The sequence below is a fragment of the Cynocephalus volans genome, chromosome 3 (genome assembly GCF_027409185.1).
Source record: "Cynocephalus volans isolate mCynVol1 chromosome 3, mCynVol1.pri, whole genome shotgun sequence".
In the NCBI taxonomy this organism is placed as follows: Eukaryota; Metazoa; Chordata; class Mammalia; order Dermoptera; family Cynocephalidae; genus Cynocephalus; species Cynocephalus volans.
In genome coordinates, this window is record NC_084462.1 from 63568573 (window position 1) to 63593163 (window position 24591).

The 24591-nt window shown below is 39.2% G+C and overlaps 1 protein-coding gene across 3 annotated transcripts in view; it reads right to left on the bottom strand.

The window, feature by feature from the left end:
• Positions 1–24062, bottom strand: part of ETFA (electron transfer flavoprotein subunit alpha) — a 101366-nt gene extending 77304 nt beyond the window's left edge. For all 3 annotated transcript variants that reach the window (XM_063091042.1, XM_063091043.1, XM_063091044.1), the window contains exons 1-6: positions 23947–24062; positions 8364–8510; positions 5906–5987; positions 5719–5801; positions 2002–2101; positions 860–970 (exon numbers count right to left, since the gene is read on the bottom strand). In XM_063091042.1, coding sequence (XP_062947112.1) covers positions 860–970; positions 2002–2101; positions 5719–5801; positions 5906–5987; positions 8364–8510; positions 23947–23985 — 562 coding nt within the window. In that variant the 5' untranslated portion in view covers positions 23986–24062. The remainder of the gene's footprint in view (positions 1–859; positions 971–2001; positions 2102–5718; positions 5802–5905; positions 5988–8363; positions 8511–23946) is intronic.
• Between the last annotated feature and the right edge of the window lie 529 nt (positions 24063–24591).

A 24591-nucleotide genomic window follows, 5' to 3' on the forward strand; every position in this document is an offset into this window, starting at 1 on the left:
AGAACACCTATAACACCTAGAAGGACCAGAAGTCCAGTGGGCTACCAAGACAGGAAGTGGGGAGGGTCGGGTCCTCAGCCACGTCCCCGACAACTGCAACCTGTCTCAAGGATGGGGGCCTTGGGCCTCAGCCACACACCCCCCACAAGTGCAACCACCCCAGTGACGACCACCAAGCTGCCACAGGAAATGCCCCGGGCTCTCCTGAGCCGGGGTGGCTGGGGGCCGAGGGCCTTGTCCACGCCCTCCCTGCACGAGCAACCAGCCCAGCATTGACCACTGAGCCGCCACAGGAGGCGCCGTGGGCTCTCCCAGCTGGGGCAGTCGGGGAGCAAGGGCCTCAACCACGGCCCCCACACCCTCAGCCAGCCCAGTGATGACCAGCAAGCCTCAGCAAGAAGGGCCCTGGGTTCCTGAATGGGGGGTGGTGGGCGGCGAGGGCTACTGCCACACCCTCTTGGCATCTGTGCCCAGCCCGGCAATAACCAAGCCCTGCTGGAAGCCCACCGGTCTCCCCTGTGGGAATGTGGGGGGTGCCACAGGCCTTAATCCCACTCCTCCTCCTTCCTCCTCCTTCCATCCCATTCCCTTCCCCTTTCTCCTCTTCCTCTCCCTCCGAATTGCTCTACAACAACATCGTAGAATGTAAAAAATAATATTAATACAATTTTTTAAAAAAATAGATGTTATAAATATTTCTTATTTTTGTGTAAGCTTGGTAATACCATTTATATTGAACTTTCAATTACTCTGCATTAGAAATTTAACCAGAGTTTATCTCTTATTCTAATTCAATCTATGAACTAAAAAAACAGGAAACAAAAACAAACTAACAAAAAAACTCTAAATGAATACTTACCATTTTCTAAACTGGCACTACCTCCACTTGTTGCTGCAGCTTCAAAAGATGTTCCTCGGACAGAAAACACCTTCACTTTCTCATCACACTTCACTGTACATAAAGCATTTCCTAAAACACACCATTTATTTTTAAAAAGCAACAACAAAAGGCAACAAAATTAGTATTCCTTTGAGGCTCAGAATTTAATTCATAGGCAATGCAAAACCTAACTGTGGACTAGTTCTTTTCTACCTCTACTAAATAAGTATAGGAAAAAGAGGACCATAACAGGGAAGAAAAACATCAGTGGATATTTGCATAACCCTGGATGGCTCTAAAAATAGGACGGGTGCTGACAAGCCTGGAAGCAAGAAACTAGAAGCAGTCACACTAAGAACATACTATCTCCCTAAAATGAATAAGAACAAAAATGAAACAATCAGTAACTGAAAATATGAGCTGTAACAACTTAAAAAGAATGTAGTTACTATGCCTGCTAAAGGAGGAATATATGTGAAAACATGATAGGGCATAAACAACTGGAGTCGTGCCAAGATTTTAAAAGGACTTGAGAAATGATTAGCAATCACATTAAGAGTAACCTAGACTAACCAAATATTTCCCCTCAAACATTACTGAAGATGAAAGGTCTGATTTGAGAATTGACCACTTACATTGAAACACACAACTTTAATAAGAAAGAACAAAGAGTACACTGCCTTCCCCATCCCCACTAGAGGCCAGTGTGCTTAGCAAAAGATCAATCAACTAAAGAGACAGTGAAATGAATTTCTTAATGCAAATAAAGTGGAGTAGGAGAAGCAAAGAAGATTGAGAATACTATTTAAAAAAAATTTGTTTTTCCTTTTTAAGGTGCCACTTACAAAATACATTGAATAGTGAATCTAATTTTTTTGGCCACTGGAAAATTCTCTCTCTGCAAACTGAATAACCAGGCAAGAAAGCATTGTGCTCAGGATCTATCAGAGAGAATGCCATATCATGGTCCAGCAGCAATTTTAGACAAAGATTTTTCTCAGAAACCTTTAAGATGGCCCATTTAAAGCAACTGGATGGCTTAAAATCCTATCTTCAGAAGATTAATTTCTGTTTTTTACTAAAATTTAACATGTTGTTAATTACCTTCTTTAGGTACTCACCTGCATAAATAGTTCTCACAAATGTATCAGGTGACTTGATCTCAATGATGTCAGAAATTGGGGCAACATCAAGTTTGGCTGCTATTCTGGGCAAAAGGTTCTAAAAGCAAAAGAAGTAGCGAGTTACACATATATTGATGGATATCTATAAACTATCAGCAATGCCGTCTTCTTAAATGTGTATTCTGTAGAAACATTAATTCAGATATTTTGTATTTCACATACACCTTCAGACATCTAACAACTTCAAGCACAGCTTTTTGGATAGTTTTTGAAATTAAGTGAGTGCCTACCATAATTGCTCTAACTACATTAAGAGTTTTATGAGTTTTATAGTAATAAGCCACTTTAATTCACTATGTCAAATTATGAGATATGATATTTGTTTTAATAAACATCAATTACAAGGTGTGACAGTTATAGATTACTGAATTTAGATAAAAAGATAGAAAAAAATTAGAAGAGTAGTAAATTCTCAAATACCGAAAAAGATTATAATTGTATATATTAATGTATTTGAAAGAAAAAATTACAAAGCAGACACTGCACTTTTTATTTAAATTGATGCTGCATTAAAAAAAGATCAAAACTAACCTAAAGAACAGTCTGTGTAGTATGTATAAAAAGAGCAGCAAAAATAGATGTATATGCTTTTACTTGCATATGCATATAACATCTCTGGAATAAACATGAGTACATGTGCTAACTTTGTTCACACTAGCAGGTAACCTTGGGAAAGTCACAATTTTCCCAGGTCTCAGTTATTTCACCTCAGAATGAGGGGAAGAGAATCTCCATACTTCTAATCTACAGTTCTATGACTCTAGGGGTCTAAAACAGAGGACAATCAGTTAGTAAAGACTGAATATCCATACTTTCAAGACTCAAGGTTCTTTTAGATAATGTAAGTGCAATCATAAAAGTGAAGCGTTGCTTTTTATTACACAAATAAAGAAGCTGAATTCTACACTTTCCACACATAGCTTACTCCCCATGGCACCTCCTGAACTTGGTACAGCATAGTGCCTCTAGCGGACATGTTCTCAACATAACATTATTCAAGTTCTCCCCATTCCAACCCTCTCTGTTCTCTAAGATAATAATAATAATTCTCCCAGTATTATTCTATAATCACTGCTTTATTCCACATCCTCCCACCTGCACATACAATTACACTGTTAACTGGCACTAACATGTATTTTATTTTAAAATTATTTTTATTATTCACACTATATGATCCTCAACTAGATTTATAAGCATCCCAAAGACAAAGGTTTTGTTTCTTCTATTTCTCCTGTGTCTCTACTCCTTATCTAATAAGTGGTCCTATATATATTGATGCTGACAAGTGTTGAACACAGAGTCAATTTCCCTTCTGCCATATTTCCAACAGGAAAGGCTTTCCAATTTTCATTTTATCATTTATAATTTTCATTATATCACATAGTAATATTCTTTCAACCATGATTAAAAAGCTACTAAAAAGTACCATTGCTAAACCACAACTAGAAAAAATTAAGATCCCACAGTAAGTAGAAGGTTAGGGAAAACAATTAAAATGCCATTAAATATCATTCTAACTTGATAAATAAGTGGTTAAGAAGACACCTACTTTTAAAACAAAACAGAATTGTCAATATTTAAAGCTTGCTTCATTAAGAAACCCTTTTCCTGAACTACCTTCTTCAACTTTTCAGGAATTACTACTGAAATATTGTTATCTGGCTGAGCAGATTCTCTTACAAATTTTAGTCATGCGTACTATGCCTCTTTTTAAAGTTTTAGAACTTTCTAAATTGCTTGAAATTTAATGTCTTCTGTACTTTCAGTATCCCTTGTTTTATTTTACATATCATAAAAAACATTCACCATGATGCTTAAAGGCATGTTTATCTGGGTCTGGTCTTCCATCTACACGTCTTGAGAAGATGGATGGTACACAGATATTTAGCTCTTTAAAAGGATATGCTGTCCAACAGGTTTGACCACACGGGAAAGAGATGCAATAGCTACTGCTGTGTTCTTCTCATGCACAAAAAAATGACATATTTTAAAATTCTAGCACACCAGTATAAAAGTGTGTTATCTCAAAATCACAGTTGCTGAAGGAAGGTTTTAGAGCAAACTGTTTAGCTTCTTTTCATAGATACTTTCTCATTCGTAATCCATTCCCAGGCTGCAGCACCAGCTATTATGTTACCTTTATTCTCAAAACTCCCACCTTGTCACAACATAGCAATCAAGGCCAGAGTACTAAAATCTAGCTAATAAGATAACAAACACCCTTTCTTGGTCTAACAAACTTTTAGGTGCACTGTCACCACAGAAACTCAAGACTCATGACACTGTTTAAATTATCCAACATAGAATCAAAACTCTCAGAGATGGAATGGTACACAAAGATCTTTTTATGCATTGGATTAGGGGGAAAAAATGTTAAAATGTGTAATACCAAGTGTTGGCAATTTAGCAATATATATAAAAATTTTTTAAGCACAAAGCCATATTGACCCAGCCTTTTCACTAAATAAATACTATCACATATATACAAAGATGTATGTACAGGGATGTTTCCTCACAGCAAAGTTTATAAATGCAAAAAACTAGAAACAACCTATCCTTGGCTAAATATGAAATATTATGCAGCCATAAAAAAAGAAAAAAGACACCTAGAGCTGGCCACTTAGCTCAGTTGGTTAGATCACAGCGTTATAACACCAAGGTCACAGGTTTGGATCCCCATACCAGCCAGCCATTAAAAAAAAAAAGACATCCACATTATGAGTTAATATTTTCAAGACATACTCTTAAGCAAAACTCACTAATCACAAGACAATTCATGCCAATTCATTTTAGAAGTAAAATATGTATATATATTTGAACATGCATTACATTTTAAAAATCCATATAAAGAGATCTAAAAGAATGTACAATTGTTAACAGCTGTACTCTTGAAGAGGGAAGGGTGAATTGGGAATAAGAAGGTAGACTCTGATACTTTGCTCTGCACACTGCTGTACTGTATGCATCCTTTCTGACCAAAATGTATTTGTGTACAACTTATTTTGTAATTTTTTAAAGTACAAATAAAGACTAAAAACTACAGCTTATTAAGAATGGAATAAAAGAAAAGGGAGCTAGGATAATACCCATGGCCACAGAGACAGCCAGAAAGATCCACTGAGAAATTCCTTGTCTTGGGCTCTTTCCACATTCCCTCCCTTTTTATTTATTTTTTTTAACTCCATACAGACTACTACCTATCTAATAGCACATTCTCTCTTCAGACATATCACAAATCACAGGATCCGATTTCAGCTTTCTTTACCCTAAGGATATCTTCAACCACCACCCAGCCCTTCCCAAATCCCCCAAGGATATAGAATTTGGCCTTTCTAAATATCCATCAGACACCCAAATAAATCATCTCTTAAGATGAGTTACTAATACAAATGACATACACACACACACACACACAAAATTCAACATTGTTTTTAAACAGAGATCATTTTAAAACAATAGCCTAAATAGCTTTCTCCAGGACAGAATTTGAAAACCTGGAAATGGCATTTTAACAAAAATTATGACAAAATCTTGAAAGAATAAATTTTAGAAAAATTACATTAATTCATATAAATCTGGATTGGCTAGCTAAACAAAGTCTGTTTCAGCACAACGAAATAGTGACATCAGATTCCATATTCTCAATCTTCTCACCTTTCCAAAGGCAGATGCTCCAGCACAGATGTGTGTGTAATTGAACTGCTTCTGAGTTGCCAAAATCAATGGTGTCAGTTCCTCTGAGAATTGAACACATTTGATAAAACACATTTCATGATATTTTCATATTCATATATTCAAGCATTATTTAGACACTACACTTTTTTCCACTAGAAAACCTTACCTGGAAGGAGGCCTTTGTATGCATCATGCTGAGCCACCAGAACTTTTGCTACACCTGCTACTTTACAGAGATCTTGTGCCACCTGTGATTAAAAGATAAGTTTCTAATTATCCATCTATCAGAAGTATACGAATATAGCCACTACTACAAATATCAACAGAGCATAAAATCTTAATGGTCAACTGTAAAAATCATTCTTATTAGCAAAAGGGCTACTTAGGAAAAAAAAAACAGATTCTTTAACAAAAAGAAAATCTTATGCCAATTGATCTTACTACCAATTGACCTTACATAGTCCTACTACAAAGGATTTCAACAAAAATTCCTGCCTCAAGAAAGAAAAATACTACTTTATAAACCTAAATCAACATGGTTCTTTATTCAAATTTAGTTGTAAATTGTGCTCTTTACCTTTGGGTCAATGCAAGTATAAATTCATCATTTTAGAAATCGTCAAAATGAAGTGTTCTCCCTCTTATTAACAATACAGCATATACATTTTAGACTTAAAATTTCCTAGAGGTAACAAAAGGATTTAACCATTCTAGTTTAGTCTACCGCACTTTATTTGGCAATAATAATTTCTGCTGATATTAACATTAATAACCTTGGGCATTAGAGAAAATCTTATATAACAGTACATTGTCAAATCACTGAGTTCTTGACCATGTACATATATCTGTCTATGACAAAGCAAAATATTTTCTATTTTAATTCTTCATTTTCCCTGTTTGGAATCAGCCTGGGGTACTCTGAGAAAGCTTTTTGACTACTCAGATTTTCTGTGTATAGAAGGTAACTAGAATTCCCCTTTTCAAGTATCTTTAACACAGCATGACTGGTTTCTGCTTTAGCAGAGTCACATCAGTCATATTACTGTCTTCTGTCTCCTTGTTCATCTCCATGCTGACTCACTGATGAGAGGGCATAAAAGGCTGTGCCTCCTACCCCCCTCAATGGACTGTGAGGTTGTGACAGTATTCACTGAAGAAAGGATGCTGTGCAAAAGTACCTCTACTGAGTGTTGACCAGCATACTATCTTGTACCACAGAGGCCCTTTATTATGGACGCATCTGTATTTAGCTCCTCTATCTTTAAGAGAATTTCCAACTAAGAAACACAGTTAATTCCAAAGCAGCTGTTTAGCACTCTGGGATATAAAATGGGACAAAACTTTCCTATCAATAGTATCTGGTTTTTTACTGGCAAAAACTTCTAGCATTACACAGAAGAATCATTTACTGTCTATGATAAATAGCTAAAGAAAACAATATAAAACTGAAATCTGCCAAGGTTATTAACAATCTCTGTACATAGCTACTGGTTGTTTTTCTTTAAGATTAGAATATAATATGGTGATAAGATTTTAAGTGAGAAGTGGATTTCTGTTTTTATTTTTCTCAAATACTGTAAATAAAATATCATTTCAAATATTTTTAAAGTAATTTTAGAATAATTATTCAAAATCACAGCAAAACAAACAAATCAAGAATTTGTATACATCTGAAAACAGAGTGACCCAAAAAGGTACCTTACCCATATTATCATACACTGTGGTTAATATCAACTACATAAGATTCAACAGTTATTTGCAGGAATTAGGTTAAGAAATCCACATAACTTACCCTAACCCTGCTAGAATACACTCTTCTAAAATACCAATTTTGCATAGCAAATTAGACAGAAGCAACACTAGCATTCTGAACCTGCATTATCACATACTCTGCATCAATTATTTAATAAAAAATAAACAAAATCTTCTGAAAAGAAACACACTCTCTCCAGATCTATTCCTCTGTGAGATTCAAGCCCCCAACCACACACTCAGCAACTCCTATATAGCACAAGAAGGAACTGGTGGCTCAAGTTGTGTAAGCTTCACTGAAGCACGCCTCCACCCTGCAGCCCAATGGCACAGACCCCACAGATCATATTACAGCTCCTTTCCAGGAGGTTAGTTTCCAAAGCTGTCACTGTATTATTTCAACAACAACAAAAACTAAGACCATCTTTTAGTACCAGCTATTGTTTGAAAAGAACAGTATTTAGATTTGAATTCTTCTACCAACTAAAAATTAACTCCCATGATACTTTGTCCAGATTTGCCACTTTCAGAAATTAGAAGCAATTAGCAAGTATATTCATCAATGCAAAAAAGGGATCGGCTATTAACCTCTAAGGAGACTCAAATATTATCATTCTACTTGGTACCTGATGGCACATGATGGTGCCAGTGAAACTAAATCAAATATCCCACCTCATTTCAAAAGATAAAATGCTTAGTGAGCAAACCTTTTAGTTCCTTTTTCACACATAGTAATGGTTGTGACACTGGCCATTTAATGAGCATTAGAGCCCACTTTAGGTTATAGTCCTCAGCATAATTCTCTGTCACCATCTTTCCCTGTCTCTTGATGGAGATTATATCTGCTATGACTGACCTTAAAAATTTCTCACCTTGTCACATTTGGTTCCAGCTACTAAGCAGGACACTTCACCTCCAACACGTTTGGCTGCAGTGATGGTATTTAAAGTAATGGGTGCTAGAGAATCATTTGCATGCTCAGCTATTACCAGGGTACTCTGAAATCGTAGCAATGAGGCCTAAAAAGAGAAAAAAAAAAAAAAAGGAAAAGAATGTTATCATCATAGGTTCTTTTACTCTAATTGTTAAGCATGTGTGCTTTAAAGAAAACAATTATTCTGTAGAGAACAGTACTCAGTTCTATAAATGTATTTATAAAATACTTATAGCAAAAATCAGGCTATTTGTATCTATCGCTGTACTACTAATATCCTTATCTAATAAAAACTGAAAATGCAGATTAGTTTTCTATTGTTAGGAAAAAATTTTAATTGTTCAAAACAACTTGCTGACTAATCCATGCCTGATGAGAAACTGCTAATCCTTAGACAGAACATATTAACTAACAAACTAGGAATTGGTCATTTCTTGTCTTTTTCTTCCCTTTATGTTTACTCGAAGAGAACGAGGAAAGGGGAAAAATGAGACTTTCATTGCTGCCAAGTCGAATACCTGTTTGTATAACTTTTTCTTTTTTACAAATAAAAAATTTCCAGTAAGAAGGGAGGAAAAGTTAAGGTTAGAAATCTCTATGCACATCTTAAGATTCTTTTCCTAGCAGTAGAAGTGCTAGATCAAGAGGTAGGTACACTTTTAAGGCTTGTGATAATGACTAACACAAACTGTTCTTCAAAAAGTTGTGGCAGTTCACAATTCCTGGGATGGAATGAAAGTTCTTGGAATGTAAATACTATTCCTGTTCATTTTTGCATCCCCAGAAACTAATACAATGTTTCTTTTCCAATACATATCTCTAGAATTAGTTATATTGTACTTTTTCTTTTTTAATCAGAAGAGTACAATATCTTATAAAGGACTTTGTAATTAAGACCCAACGGCAAAATTTATGATTTAAATCACATTTCACAAGAATTGCCAGTGACAAACTATTTATTACCCATATATATCAGACACCATATTTTTGATTATGTTTCATGCATCATTTACCATAAAATTATGAGCTTTCCATCACCATTTAAAGAATAAATCCAAGATTGGTGGCAGAAGGCCCATCTTTGCTGTAAATTATAGTTCTATCATAAGATAAATTGGATAGTTCTCCTAAAGAACTGTCAAGCTTTTAGAACTTTCAACGAGAGACTGTGTATTCCTTTTAAAAGAGTATTCAAATTTAGATTTACAAGAGTAAACAGCAACAAAAGAATATATTAAAGAACCCACTCAGTCCATCTATCTGATAGATTTTTACTAAACACCATATACTTCATAAAGGCACTCTACAAGGGTACTTCAAAAAGTTTGTGGGAAAGTACAATTAAAAGATAATGTGAATCTTTCCATGAACTTTTTAAGACCCCTCATATATTATTTTATCAGTTGACACCTTTATAATTTTTAAAATATTAAGCTTCCTTCTAACTCAGGGTCAACACTTCATTTCTCAGATACCACCAAGACAAAAGCGACAGCATCTAGGTATGGTTATGTGGCTTAATTCTGCAATGATGATTGTGTAGAGCCTAGAGCAGAACAAATTGGTCTGTGACCTTTAAAATATTATTCGTCAGTTTAGAGCCCAGTTTCCTCATCTGCAAATTGAGGGAAATGAGCTACATCAGAGGTTTACAAACTACACTCCATAGAAGTGTTCCAGGAAGGCACCTCAGGAGCCACCACATAGTAAAGTTGAGACCAGGCAGTAAGGCTGTGCTGTAGACTGAATGCCTCCCCAATCTCATTGAAGCTTAAATCCCCATTGTAACTGTTGAGGGTGGGAAATCCTGTTAACTGAAAGTGGGGCTTTGAAGAGGTGATAAGATTGTAGGACCATGCCATAGTGAATGGATTAAAAATGGTGGTAGGAGGCATGGCTCTGAGGGCACATGAGAGGTTAGGCTCTCTCTGTTCTGCATTTTCTGCCATGTGAGACCCCTGGGTCACTGATGCCACCACCAAGACCCTGAACAGATGTGTTTCCTGGACTTTGGACTTCCTAGCTTCTGAAACTGTAAGCAATAAGTTTTGTTTTCTTTACAAATTACCCAGTTCCAGGTATTCTGTTATAAGCAACAGAAACAGACTAACACAGAAAATTAGTACCAGAGAAGTGGGTGTTGCTTATAATAAATACCTAAAAATGTGGTAACAGTTTTGGAACTGGGTGTTGAGGAGAGGCTGGAAGAATATGAAGGAACAGACTAGGAAAAGTCTAGATGCTGGTAAAAGTTTAGAAGACAAGAAAACTCGGGAAAGTTTGGAATGTTTTAGAGACTGGTTAAATAGTGGTGATCAGAATGCTGATAGAAATATGGACTGTAAAGACCATTCCAAGGAGGTCTCAGATGTGAATAAGAAGGAACTTATTGGAAACTGGGGTAAAGATCACCCTTGATGTGAACTGGCAAGGAACTTAGCTGCATTGTGTCCATGCCCTAAGACTTTATGGAAGATGGAACTTAAGAGTTGTGAACCAGAGTATTTGGTGGAAGAAATTTCCAAGCATCAAAGCATTCAGGAAGCTGCATGGTTACTTGAAACAGCCTACACTGTTATGGCAGCGAAGGCATGATGTAAAGCCGGAATTTAAAAGGGAAGCAGAGCCTAAAAATTCGGAAAATTTGCAGCCTGGCCACATGGTAGAGAAGCAGAGAGCATTTTCAGGAGAAAAATTCAATGGTACTAAGATTAGTACAAGAGAAAGGGATTATAAAGAGAAGGAGAAAAAGGCCCTGAGGCACTGCAGAAGCTTCTGGGGCCAACACTTCCATTTTAGGCCCAAAGGCCTAGGAGACAGAATGGTCTTGGGGAACAGGCCTGAGGTGCCCTTCACAGGCTAGCTGCCCAGGGCCACCTTGGGATGCTGCTTCCCACACCAGCACCCTGGCTACTTGGCTGCTCCAGCTATGGCTAAATTGGCCCCAGGTGTGGCTGGACCTGCAGCTTTGGAAAATCCAAGCCAGAAGCCTTGGTAGCATCCACATGGTGATAGGTCTGCAGGCTCACAGAATGCCAGAACTGTGAAGGCTTGGGAGCTTCCACCCCAATTTCAAAGGATGTAGGGAAAAGTGTGGGGGCCCAGGAAGAGATGTGTCACAGGGGCAGAGTCACCACATTGAGCCTGCCTTCACTAGAGCAATGCCAATTGGAAACGGGGGTTTGGAGTTGCAGCAGAAAACCCCTAGCACCATGCCTAGTGGAGCCGTGAGAGCAGGACCACCACAGAGACCCCAGACCTGTGGAGCTACCAGACTACAGAGTGGAATACCAGCTTGGGAGAGCTGAAGTGTGGCTTGAGACCAGGAAAGCCATAGGAGCGGAGCCACCCAAGGACTTAGGGACCCAAGCCCTGTACCAGTGTGCAGAGGTCGCTGAACATGGAGTCAAGGTACATGATTTGTCAGCTGTAAGATTTAATGCCTGCCCTGCTGGGTTTTGGACTTGTTTAGGACCTGTTACCCCTTTCTTTTGGCCTATTTCTCCCCTTTGGAACAGGAATATGTACCCTATGTTTGTCTCACCTTCATATCTCGGAAATAGATAACTTGTTTTGAATTCACAGATGGGACTATGAACTTTTGAGTTGAAACAAATTAAGACTTTTGGGATGGAATGAATGTATTTGTATGTGAAAAGGACATGAATTTTGGGGGGTCAGGGGCGGAATGCTGTAGACTGGATGCCCAACCTCACTGAAACTTAAATCTTCACTGTAACTGTTGAAAGTGGGAAATCCTATTACAGTAATTGAAAAGTGGGGCTTTGAAGAGGTGATAAGATCATAGGACCATGCCATAATGAACGGATTAAAGATGGTGGTCAAGGGCGTGGTTCTGAGGGCTTTAAAAGAAGAGCACATGAGAGGTTAGGCTCTCTCTGCTCCACCATCTTCTGCGATGTGAGATGCCTGGGTCGCTGCTGCCACAACCATGGCCTTCACCAAATGTGTTCCCTGAACTTTGGAATTCCCAGCTTCTGAAACTGTAAGCAATAAATTTTGTTTTCTTTATAAATTACCTAGTTCCAGGTATTTTATTATAAGCAACAGAAACGGAAAAATACAAGCTGCTAGAATGTCCCCCACCCCAGTGTAACCAAATTAACCAAACTAACATTTATAAAGCAGTGTACTAAGCAGTTTAATATATAGTATCTTATTTAAAATTCATAAAAACTCTATGATATTATTACTGACTTTATAGATGAGGAAACTGGAACTTAGCAGCTACATAGCTAGAAAGCAGAGCCAGGTTATTGTAATTCCAGACAGCGTGACTCCAGAGTCTGGGTTCTTAGTTACCAGCTCACATCAAAGTACCACCATTTTTAGCTGTTTTATGTATTGGTCATTCCTGTAAGATTTCATTTGGCAAATATCCTCATGCTTTTTTAAAAAAAAAAAACAGGTCTGGTCAAAAGAAAGGAAAAATATGATCTCAAAGGCCTCCTTTCCAGCTCTAAAAATTGTGTAACTCTAAGATTCTATTTTAAGTAGAAGAGTGGTATAAAATATGACTGAAGAATCAAAAAGTCCAGGTCTATTACTGAAAAGGTTTTAAAGCAAAATATTTTCATTTTATTATCTTATGACCCATTGCCTCTCTACACTTTAGGACGCTCTTTTAACAATCGTTATGGGAGGAAAAGGAGCCAAATTCTTAGGCATTTAAAGGTGACTACTGAAATACTTAATAAGGTAACTGCCCAGAAAGAAATCTCAATCTCTTCAAAATGCTGCTACTTAAATTAAAATTAATTAATGAAGGCCAATGCCACCCATAAATTATTGGTCACCAGCCTTAACTGGGCCCTCAAAACTGCCTAGCAATGCTACTATGATTTCCTTGTTGGCACACTCATCCCCCACAGCAACTATTTCAAATATCCTCTCCTGATGTTTCTAAAACTGCCAACACATTCTGTCTACTACTCTCTCAGAAGAAAGCTTCACATACTTCACAACGAAAACTAAAGCCATCAGAGGAAATCTGCTTCCCCTTCCTGATACTCAACATGGAAATTCCTGTCTCTGTCTTATCACATGGAAGCTGCTGTGAGTCCTTCCTCCTGGGTTTGTTCCCTTCATCTGGGCTCTAGATTCCATTCTCTCAAATCTACTCAGAGACTTCTTTCTGTAATCCCCATCAGTAATGTCTCCAATCTCTCAATTTTCCCTGGTTCCTTCCCATCAACATTTGAACATGCTTGAGGCTCTCTCAATTCTAAAGAAGCTCCAAATTAAAAAGCTACTACCCCATGTTCCACTCCAGTTACCACCCTCTCTAAATCCTCATCTCCCATTCATGCCTCAATTACATGCATATGGTAATCACCAAAACTACCAACAGACACTGTTCAGGCTTTTCTTTGTTCTCTCAGCAATTTTTGAAATTATTGACTGTTCCCTTCTGACTTTCACAGCTTAATTTCCCACCTATATATGAATGACTCACAAATTTTATATACATACATATATATATATATTCCAGTTCAAGTCTTTTTCCTAAGTGCTAGTCCTATAATTAAGTTACATCTGCATATATAAGTGCTTAACTTGCCTATCTCATCAAGCACTTTCCAACGCAGCAAATCTAAGCCTTAACTCATCTTTCACCTCTGTTCCTCCAGTCCCTTCCCATACTGCTTCTCCTCCAGAAGGAAATTAGGGGATGCATCACTCTCTACCAAGCTCTCAAACCATGATCTGAGAGTCATCTTTGGGTTTTCTGTCAACCCTCACATTCAATCAACCACTGAAGTTATAACAATTCATCGTTCTAAATAGAGAATCTCCTAAATCCACTCACTTCTCTCCATCATCAATGCCAATATCCTAATGCAAGTCATTATCCCTCTCCTATATTACAACATCTCCCAACCCAACTTGTCTCTACCTACAATTTTGCTCCCCTCCAATCCATTTCTCTTAGTGATCTTTTCATGACACAAAACTAACATGTTTTCCCCTGCTTAAAACACTTCAATTACTTCAATTACTTCCTTCCCCCTTGGGATATGGTAAAGTAGACTCCTTAGATTGGTTTGCCAGGCATTTATTTTATGGCCTGATCTACCTCCCTAGCCATACATCCCTCACTCCATTTATAACTTATTTTCAGATACTTGACTTGCTCTCTCTGACCTCCAGCCTTACCACACATTACTCCCTCTGCCTAGAGGAACTCTCCCCCTGTAACCTGATTAGTTTCCAATTAATCATCCTTAGATTTTCCTCTTAAAGGCCATTTCCTCCAAAAAGCCTGGTACAGTTGCAAGTACAGGCTCTAGAGCCACCCTGCCTAGGTTTGAATCCACCCCCACCACTAAATCTCTGTGCTTCAGTTCTCTGATTGTAAAATGGGGATGATGTAGATGATGATGATAATCTCAGAGTTGTTGTAAGGATTAAATAAGTAAATGTAAAGTTCTTGAAATAGTGCCTGGAATATATTATATGCTCAATAAATGTTGGCTACATGTAAAAGCCTTCTTTGGATCTCCTCGGACTCATGAGCTTTGCTAACACCAATGCAGTACACTGTATTACCTTCATTATAGAACTTACCACAGTTGATTATGCTCACTTGATTGTCTTGTCTTCCCCACTTAAGCACAGGGGTCATGGGTGATGTTCTTTTACCACAATAATCCTTGCCTCTACTTCAGTATCCAGCACAGGGAAGATGTCCACAAAACAAACTAAACATTCTTTTTAAAAATCTCTTTATCAAAAGAATGAGAAGACAAGCCACAGAATGGGAGAAAATATTTGCAAAAGACGTTTCTCATAATGAATGGGCTGTTATCCAAAGTATATGAAGAACTCTTAAAACTCAACAGTAAGAAATGAACAACCTGATTAAAAAATGGGCAAAGGCTGTTCTATATATAGGATCATATCTGCAAACATGAATAGCCAAAGCAATTCTGAGCAAAAAACATAAAGCCAGAGGCATAACACTGACTTTAAACTATACTACAAAGCTACAGTAACCCAAACAGCATTGTCCTGTCATAAAAACAGACACACAGGCCAATGGAACAGAATAGAGAACCCAGAAATCAACCCATACACGTATAGCCATACGAAAAGATGCTCAACATCATATGTCATTAGGGAATTGCAATTAAAATTTAAATGACAATGAGATATCAACACATCTACGGGAATGGCGGGAATCCAAAACACTGACAATACCAAATGCTGGTAAGGATGTAGAACAACAAGAACTTTCACTGATTGCTGGTAGGAATGCAAAATGGTACAACTATACACAGGTACTTAAAGAAGTTCATGGAAAAGGAGAATGAAAAGATAATATAAATCTTTCTGTGAATTTCTTGAAGTACCCTTGTATGACATTCTGAAAAAGGCAAAGCCATGGAAACAGTAAAAGGATCAGTGGTTGCCAGTGATTAGGGGGGCAGAGGGATGAATAAGCAGAGCACAGAGGATTTTTAGGGCAGTGAAGCTATTCTGTATGATACTATAATGGTAGATACATGTCATTATATATTTGTCCAAATACATAGAAGGTACAACACCAAGAGTACACTCTAATGTAAATTATGAACTTTGGGTGATAATGATGTCAATGTATGCTTGATGGCAACAAATGTACAACTCTGGTGCTGCATGTTGACAGTGGGGGAGGTTGTGGGTGTGTGGGGGCAGGGGCTATATTGGAACACTCTGTATTTCCCACTAAATTTTACTGTGAACTTAAAACTGCCCGAGAAATAATATATTTTTTAAAAAACTTTCTGTTACTTTAAAAAACATCCTTTTATAATTTTAATCTATACCTGAGCTACAAAAAGCAGTTTTAAGACTCTAGATCAGCCATTCTCCAAGGATGCTCATCTGAACCACAGAGAATGATTAAAATGACTATTAATTCTTCCAAGCATGAACATAACTAATACCATTCTAGACACACAGATGAGAAGTTAATTCATTACATACAGTGGATGCTTATGTTTGTTGCCACCTTACATTTATATCTTCTTTTTGTGTGTGTGTGGGTATGTGCTGGAAGTTTATTGGGGAGCACTTCAGGAACCATATCCCTGAGGGATCAAGGAGTAGGATTGAGCAGTGGGAGAAGTTGAACTGTAATACTGCAATCGGTCACAAGAAAAATGTCGGCTGATCCCAAGGGAGCTCTGGAGCTGGGACAGCCCTTCGGAGTTGTTGGGAATTGAAGCAAGGGGGCCGCAGATCTTCCTTTACATATTGTGTCCAGTTACTCCAGGATTATTTTTTAATTTCCAGGGCCCCTTCAGTGTATTCCACCTTACTTTAGACAGAATCCACATCGACTCTTAAGTTGTTTTTATTTTTAATTTTGAATAATCAAACTAATGTGACTGATGCTTTCATTTCTGTTTCTACTTTTAACTCTGGGAATAATGCCATATTTAAAAAGCAAAATATGTATCTAATAAGAATACATATGATACAGAATTAAAACAATGATAAGTGATTTAAGATAGACAAAACTCAAAAATACAGTGACATTTTTATCTAAAGAAAATCTTTCACTCTATGACTTTATCACAAAATAACAATAGTTTAAAGCACCTTAATTTACAAAATAATTTCACAGATATCCTCTCAGAGTTTCTCCAGCCCCTTAATTAGATTAACCTTCTTCCTCATTATATGCTCCCAAATATCATATACATCTCTTCTGTAACATTGATCACACTTACAATAACGTATTCAATGTCGGTCTTCCCCAGTCTACTTGTACCACAGGGCAGGAACTAGGTCTCTCTTGATCTTCACTATGAACTCAGTAACTACCTACCTTTGTGCTTGGCACATAGCTGGCACTCAACAAATGTTTAGTGACTAAATGAAAAGTGTTCCCAAAATAATCAAAAACTAAAAAGCAATTGTTTCTTTATCATTGATAACTTAAATACATAAGCATGTATAAGGGTACCTAAACAAAACATAAATTTGTTAAATCACTAAAACAGTTATCCCATCGTGCTTTTAGAGAACTTATCTAGACTACTAACTAGACTTGGTTCCAAATGGTAAAATGTGAAGTTTTTTCTTTTGCATACCGGCCACATACCCTTATAAAGGTGACCGGCTTTTATGGGATATTACACTTGAGGGCAGGATTTAAAGAGATTATCATCCTCTTTGCACCCTTTCAAAGCCAAACTCCTTGAAAATAATGTCCACAGACACCAACTCTACTGCCTCACCTCCCTTTTTCTCCTTTTCTCACAGTAATCTGGCTTTCACTTCACCACAACACTGAATCAATCTCTTCAAAGTCACCAACGACTGCATTATAGCTAAGTCCAATGATCCCATTTTGGTTTTTCTCTTATTCAACCTCAGTAGTTTTTGACATTGCTTTCGTTTTTCAGTTTTTTAGAGTTCCTGCTGTGACTTTAACTGTATGTACACACAGTAAACCACCACAGATGTTAGAAGGAAAAAAAGGTGGAATCTAACTCCCCACTTTACTCTTACAAGCCCACTCATAACCTAAAGTACTGAGAATAATTTTAATCTACTTCCTTCCCCCACACCCTCAACTACCTTTGGAAACTAAGTGCAATGAGGTTATAGGGGATGGAGGAGGATTTTTTGCTTCTTAACTCCAAAAATAAATAAATAAAACAGCAGGAATAAGCTATAAAATCTTTCCAAGTCAAAAGGATAAATAATATATAATTCAAGTCACCTATCCCTATTTTAACATACATTTTATAATATGTATATCACATTTCTGTACTTAAACTAAATACTTTAACCTCTTTAGTAATAAAATATAGCAGCATTTAATCATGACTAGAAATGTCACATAACCTTGAGTATAACATTAAAAACATAGTCAATTTACTTCATTTTAAAAACAGACAAGACTCTTAGACACATTGGCAGGCAGCATAATTTTACTGAATTCACCTTGTGCAATAAATTTTCCTTTAGAACCACACCAGAATTGGCTCTCTTTCTTCTTTCAAAAGAAATTAAGATTTGCGTGCAAATTACAGAGTTCAATCTCATCCATCAATGCTAGAGAGTAGACTTTGAAAAATGTCACGTTCCTTCACACCAGTTTCATAGCTTCTGAATCCTGGTAGATATTCCTTCCTCTCTGGCAATGAACACAGCAATAAGAGCACTCAAATGACCTTGAAAGTGTTGCTTCACTCTCCACATAAACTTTTTTTTACACCTTATTAGTCAACAAATCAATTTCTAAAGCAATTAATAAAATAACAATAATTTGGATTAATATGCCTGCAAGAACGTTAACTAATTGCAAATGCCTGCCTCTCTATTTTCCTCTCAGTGTGTTCTATAGAGCTCCTTATTGTAGATGTAAAAAACCACTTTTGTTAGGACTTCCTGTCAAGATGGCGGAATAGACGGTCCCCAGTGTCACTCTCTCGCACAAATCAACAAATTTACAACAATCAAAATGTAACATCAGCCAAGCTGGGGCCACTGGAGCTCAGGGGAAGAGGAGGAGAGACCTATGGAATTCATGAAAGGCGGGAGAAACCACGATGAGAGAAAGAAAAAACTGCTCTCAGCGTTTTGGTCTGCCGCGCTTTAATGCTGGAGCTCGTGGAGCAGGAGCCGGCAGAAGCCGCAGCTGTGCCCTTCAGATGGAGTTACTTGGAGGCGGCAGAGGAGACGAGGACTTTGGTGGCCCCAGGACAGAAAGACCACTAATAGGGTTCCCGTGGACCCACACAGGAGCGAGGAGCCAGAACAGCTGAAAAAGGTGAGACATTCAGACACTGGTGAGTCATGGCGAGGGACCGGTGCAGAGCCCGCCCCATGGGAAGTGTTTGGAGCATGGGTGGTGGGGGAAGGGCCCACCAGGAGAACACTGGGGCACAGCAAAGACAGCTGATCTGCCCCCCAATCAGCGCAGGACTACTCAGAGGAGACTGGTCAGGAATGCAGAATTGCATGGGGTGCATGCAGTTCAATGAAAAAACTCAGGCCCAGATCAGAGTTTCTACACAACCCAGGTGCACCTAGTATCTGGAGAGCTGGAAGTACCTATAAGTTCAACCATTAAACCCTGAGCTGCACAAAAAGCCTTTCCTAGGGAAAGAGCAGCAAAGCAGCAATTTACCTCAACCACACAGCTCAAGTACTGGTTCCCACAAGAAGTTCCCCCATGTTAAAAGTAAGCAAAGGACAAAAACTTAGTTCTAGCCCAGGCATACCACGAATGCCTTGGGGCCCCACCAGAGGACATGTGGCATGGAGTCAGGGGCAGGACCCCCACCCACAACCACACCACCAGCACCTCCAGGCCCCACCCAGGAACCCGAGGATTGGAGCCGGGGAGAGGACCCCACTCCCACATACAGGCATACCCCCAGGGCTAGCAGCCAGGGACCAGACCCCCTTCCCACAACCAGGCACACTGTGACAGCACATCAGGGCCCTGCCCAGGGGCCTGAGGCATGGAGAAGGGGATAGGACCTCCCTCCCACAACCAGGCACACCTTGCTAGTGCCTTGGGTCCCACCTGGGGACCTAGGGAATAGAGCCGAGGACCAGACCCCCCTCCCACAACTAGGCACACAAGCCAGTGCCTAGGGGCCTGCCCCAGGACCCGGGGTATGGAGCTAGGGACCTGACCCCCCTCCCACAACCAGGCATACCACACCAGTGCCTTGGGGCCTGCCCTGGGACCCACAGCATGGAGAAGGGGACCCCACCCCCCTCCCACAACCAGGCACACTGTGCCAGTGCCTCGGGACCCACGGCATGGAACCAGGGATCAGACACTCTCCACAACCAGGCACACTGCCAGCACCACGGAGCAGACCAAAAACATCTCCTCCATGTGGGGTGGCCCACCACAGCCACCATGATAACCATGGCTGCCATGAAGGCAGCTAGATACCACACCACCAGGCAAATGGTCTACTACCCACTGGAGTGAGTTGACACAAAGAGAGTCACCAGCAGAGATAAAGAAAGGAGGAGTATGTCTGTCTCCACAGAGCCCATTTCATAGTGACGGATGAGACATCTGCTATATGATAGTATTGGGGGACCTGATCACGCCTCTCAGCATTGGAGAGATCATTCAGGCATCAAATCAACATAGTAATCATTATTCTTTCAGAGAGAGAGAAGAAATCTAGGGTGATTAGAAGGGGGAGGGGGAGGGATTAGACAAGGGGCATAAAGAATAATTACGATTTGTAACAATATATATGCTAGTAATATTGATTTGATGAACATATCTGAATGTTGAAACCCAAAATTATGTATAATCAATTTTGATTCAATAAAAATTAAAAACAAAAACTGAGCAAGAGAAAACAAACAAAAAAATAATTTAAAAATAAATAAATAAATAAATAAATAACACCTTCGTTAAAAGTTGACTTTGAGGACCACCCCCCAAAAGATGAAGGGCTTTGGCACAAATGAGTCAAAACCAGAAATGCAACTTAGATACTAAATGCAAGTCATTTAACTTACATACATTCCAACAATCTAAGGTAATCTTTTCTTTTTTTAAAATTATAGTAAAAAATACATAACATTTACCATCTTAACCATTTCTAAGAGTAGAGTGTAGTCGTGTTAACTATATTCACATTGTTATGTTAACAATTTAAGGTACTTTTAAAAATATACTTCCTAACTTTATTTTTAAAAACATGTTTTTTGGAAATGCATCTTCTTCCTAAATGTGCTACAGAACAATTTTTTAAAATTTCAAGAGTTGGGATTTGACTTTATTTCATCGTAAATATTTGTACACAGAAGCCAGATTGAATGAGCGCCCACTTTACAAATATGGGATAACTTGAGCATTAAAATAGATAAATAGTAATGGATAATTACCTACTAAATAAGGATCATGAATCCATAAATAAACAAGAAGAGAATGTTCTCCTAAATACTTGAATGCTCACTAATATACATAGAAGGTATGATGGAACTAGAAAAATCACCATTTTGCATCCTAGCAATCATTTCTCAGGCAAGAATCAACAACAGATGCTAGCACTAGTAGGTGAAAGTCTGATGAGAAGCAGGAGAGTTGCAAAGTCTCAATGTACTGCCCCACAAATTAGTTAAAAATTATAAAGAGAGGAGTAGTAACTTGACAGTGCAGAAACCTGGCAAACAGCACTTCAGCCAAGTAACTAAAGTTGACATCTCTGATAATGGGATAAACAAACATTGTGCCTCCTAATATGATGTACTAAGAACACAATATTACTTATCTGATATTTCTGCCAAAAAAACATAACCTGAATCTAATCATGAGAAAATACCAAATAACCTAAATTGGATGGCAGTCTACAAAATAGAAGGCCTGTACTCTTCAAAAATGTCAGTGTCATCAAAGCCAAACAAAGGCTGACGAACTTTTCTAACAAAGACTAAAGAGACATGAAAACTACATGCAAGGCATCTAGACTATCTTAGACCAGAATAAGAAAATTTGCTTTAAAAAAAAATTAACAGGACAACTAGAAAAATTTGAATGTCTGTAGATTAGAAAATAATATTGTATCATTGTTAAACTTTCTGATTTTGCCAACTATACTGTGGTTAGGAAAGTGAACTTCCTTGTTCTTTTAAAATACGCACTGAATTATTTAGGAGTAAAGGGCATGCCACAACTTATTCTCAGATGGTTCAGACAGTAATATGTATATGTAGCAAGATAAAGCAAATGTGTCAAACTGTTAGAAATTGGTGGAATTCAGGGAAGAGTTTTGAGAATTCTTTGCACTATCTTTGCAACTTTTCTGAAAGTTTAAAATTGTTTCAAAATTTAAAAAGTCAAATAGATGTGTATGTGTATCGATGTGTCCATTTTAGAAGTGTTCGGGCCATTTCTTATATGCTTGAAATTCACATCTCTCAAACGTTCTTAATAACTTTACAGCTGCTACTCTACTTAGTCTGACTTCAAATTTTAAAAATAAGTCAACGTCAAAGTCCTTGGCAAGCCACAATAAAGATTTGGAAATACTGTCTATGTACATAGGCCAACTGTGTGGATAATAAGAATTACATAAACTAATCATTACATTTTTTCTGTTAGCTCTACAAAATTACCGAGTCCTAAATTCCCCCACCACAATTATCATTTCACTGATGCCAGACGTGTAACCTGTCCACAGAACTGCCTTCCAACTGCTGCATACATAAGTATTTTTACAAGTCTGGATCTGGTGCCTGGAATTTTCCCAAATTCATGACTTTAACTTATTTTTACATACTCTAAGGAAAAAATAAAATCTCCTGAGGGAAAGACAGGACACTGATTTGGAGGATGTGAGTTTGAACTTTTTAGGGGAATGGAGGGTCAGGACTTTTTATGGAACAAGAAATAAGTACAGGAAAAAAGATGTCTACAGACGTCTAGAAAAATCACCAGCTATGTCTCAGAGAGAAAAATCCCAGTGATCGATGGGAAAATACACCCCCACCCCCACCCCACCCCCACAAAAAATTGTAGAAAAGGTACAAAATAAATTGTAGAAAAGGAAAGTTTCTGACCCATGTTTATCAATCTTGCTTCTCACTTAACCGAAATGTAAATTAGGAAGCCTACAGAATCCACAATACAAATTGTTGCTTGACTTGTAATTGGTCAACCTCCAAATACTGTTCTTCCATAGCATTAGGACAAATATATATTTCGTGTCATTCGTCCTCACAACAGAAGAGAGAAATGTGGTAGACTCATGATTTGTCACTATTGAAAGCATCAAAAATGTACAAGTATCAACAGTTTCCTGGCTATCAACAATTATTAACCAACAATCTGCTGGTTTAAAAGCAGGTCAGCCTGCAGTATAAAAAGACTCCTGCCTTTCAAAATTGGCTAAAGCCATCAAATTGGATCATGGGCTCTACACATACAACTACCTAAACTCAGCACCGGTCCGTAAGCCAAAAAGCAGAGCAAGTTTCCACTACCAAACTGCCTTCCCTCCTCACCCCACCCCCCGCCCTTGACAGTGAGTGGGTCTGAGCAACCACAATGTGCCCAGTGAAAATGTTTAATCCTGCCAGAAATGTCGGCTTCCAGGCGGAATCCAGTTTTAAACTCACCCCAAGGTGGTATTCCCGCTGGGACATTTTGCTCCCTCGGGTCAAAATTCCCCGGGGACGTGGCTGCCTGCTCCCCGCCAAGAGTGGAGAACCCGGCAGCCCCAAAGTGCCTTGAGTAAACGAGAACGGTGGGAAGAGGGGTGGGGAGAGCGCGGGCGGGGATCAGGAGAGGCAGCAGAAGCGCAGGTTCATACTCGGGGTCGCCCTGACCTCTGACCTCTACCCCGAGCTAGCGGCTCGGAAGGAGTCAAGGACAGGCCCCAGACCTAGGCAGGGATGGGCCTGGAGGCGCGAGGGCTGATGGGGTCTGTGGGAGCCAATGACCTTCGCCAAGACCCTCACAGGGACGGCCCGCTGAGTCTGGACCGTCACTGGGCTCGGCTCTCCCTGTCCGGACTCACCGCCCGCCGGAGGTGCCCAGGAGCCGCCGCTCGGAACATGGTCTGTGCTCCAGCCGCACCCTCCGCCTCACAGCAGCCCCGAGCCGGGCCAAGGAGCACAGCCTCCGCCAGTCAAACTAAAGCTCGCGAGATGCGCGAACGGGAACGGACGCACCAGCCTGGGAGAGCGAGCTCGCCGTCCCGCCTGCCCATTGGGCAGCCGCGCAGCCAATGGGGACGACGGAAAGTTAGGGGCTGGACCTGGGAGTGGGGCAAAGGTGAGGCTGCTCCCTGGGGGGCCCCGCGTGAATCCGGGCGCGCAGATCCGAGGAGACAAAGGCTGCGAGCGGCTGGTGGCTGAGCTCGCGTGAACTTTCCATCCTGGCCTTCCAGCCTTTGGATGAAGTCCACCCCTCTCGCTCCGTTCATTCTTTTGCCTGCTCATTTATGCACAGTATCGGTGCTACACCTGTGATGTGCTAAACATTTTTCCAGGTGAGGGGAACGTAATAAAAGTATGCATAACTTGTTGTCCGGCCCTTGGCGACCTTACGAGACGCTGGAGGAAACATACAAATAAACATTACTATTATGGGAGGAGAAGCTCATCAAATTAGTGATATTTGAGCTGGCTTCTAGAAGAAGGGACCGCGCGTGCACAAACGG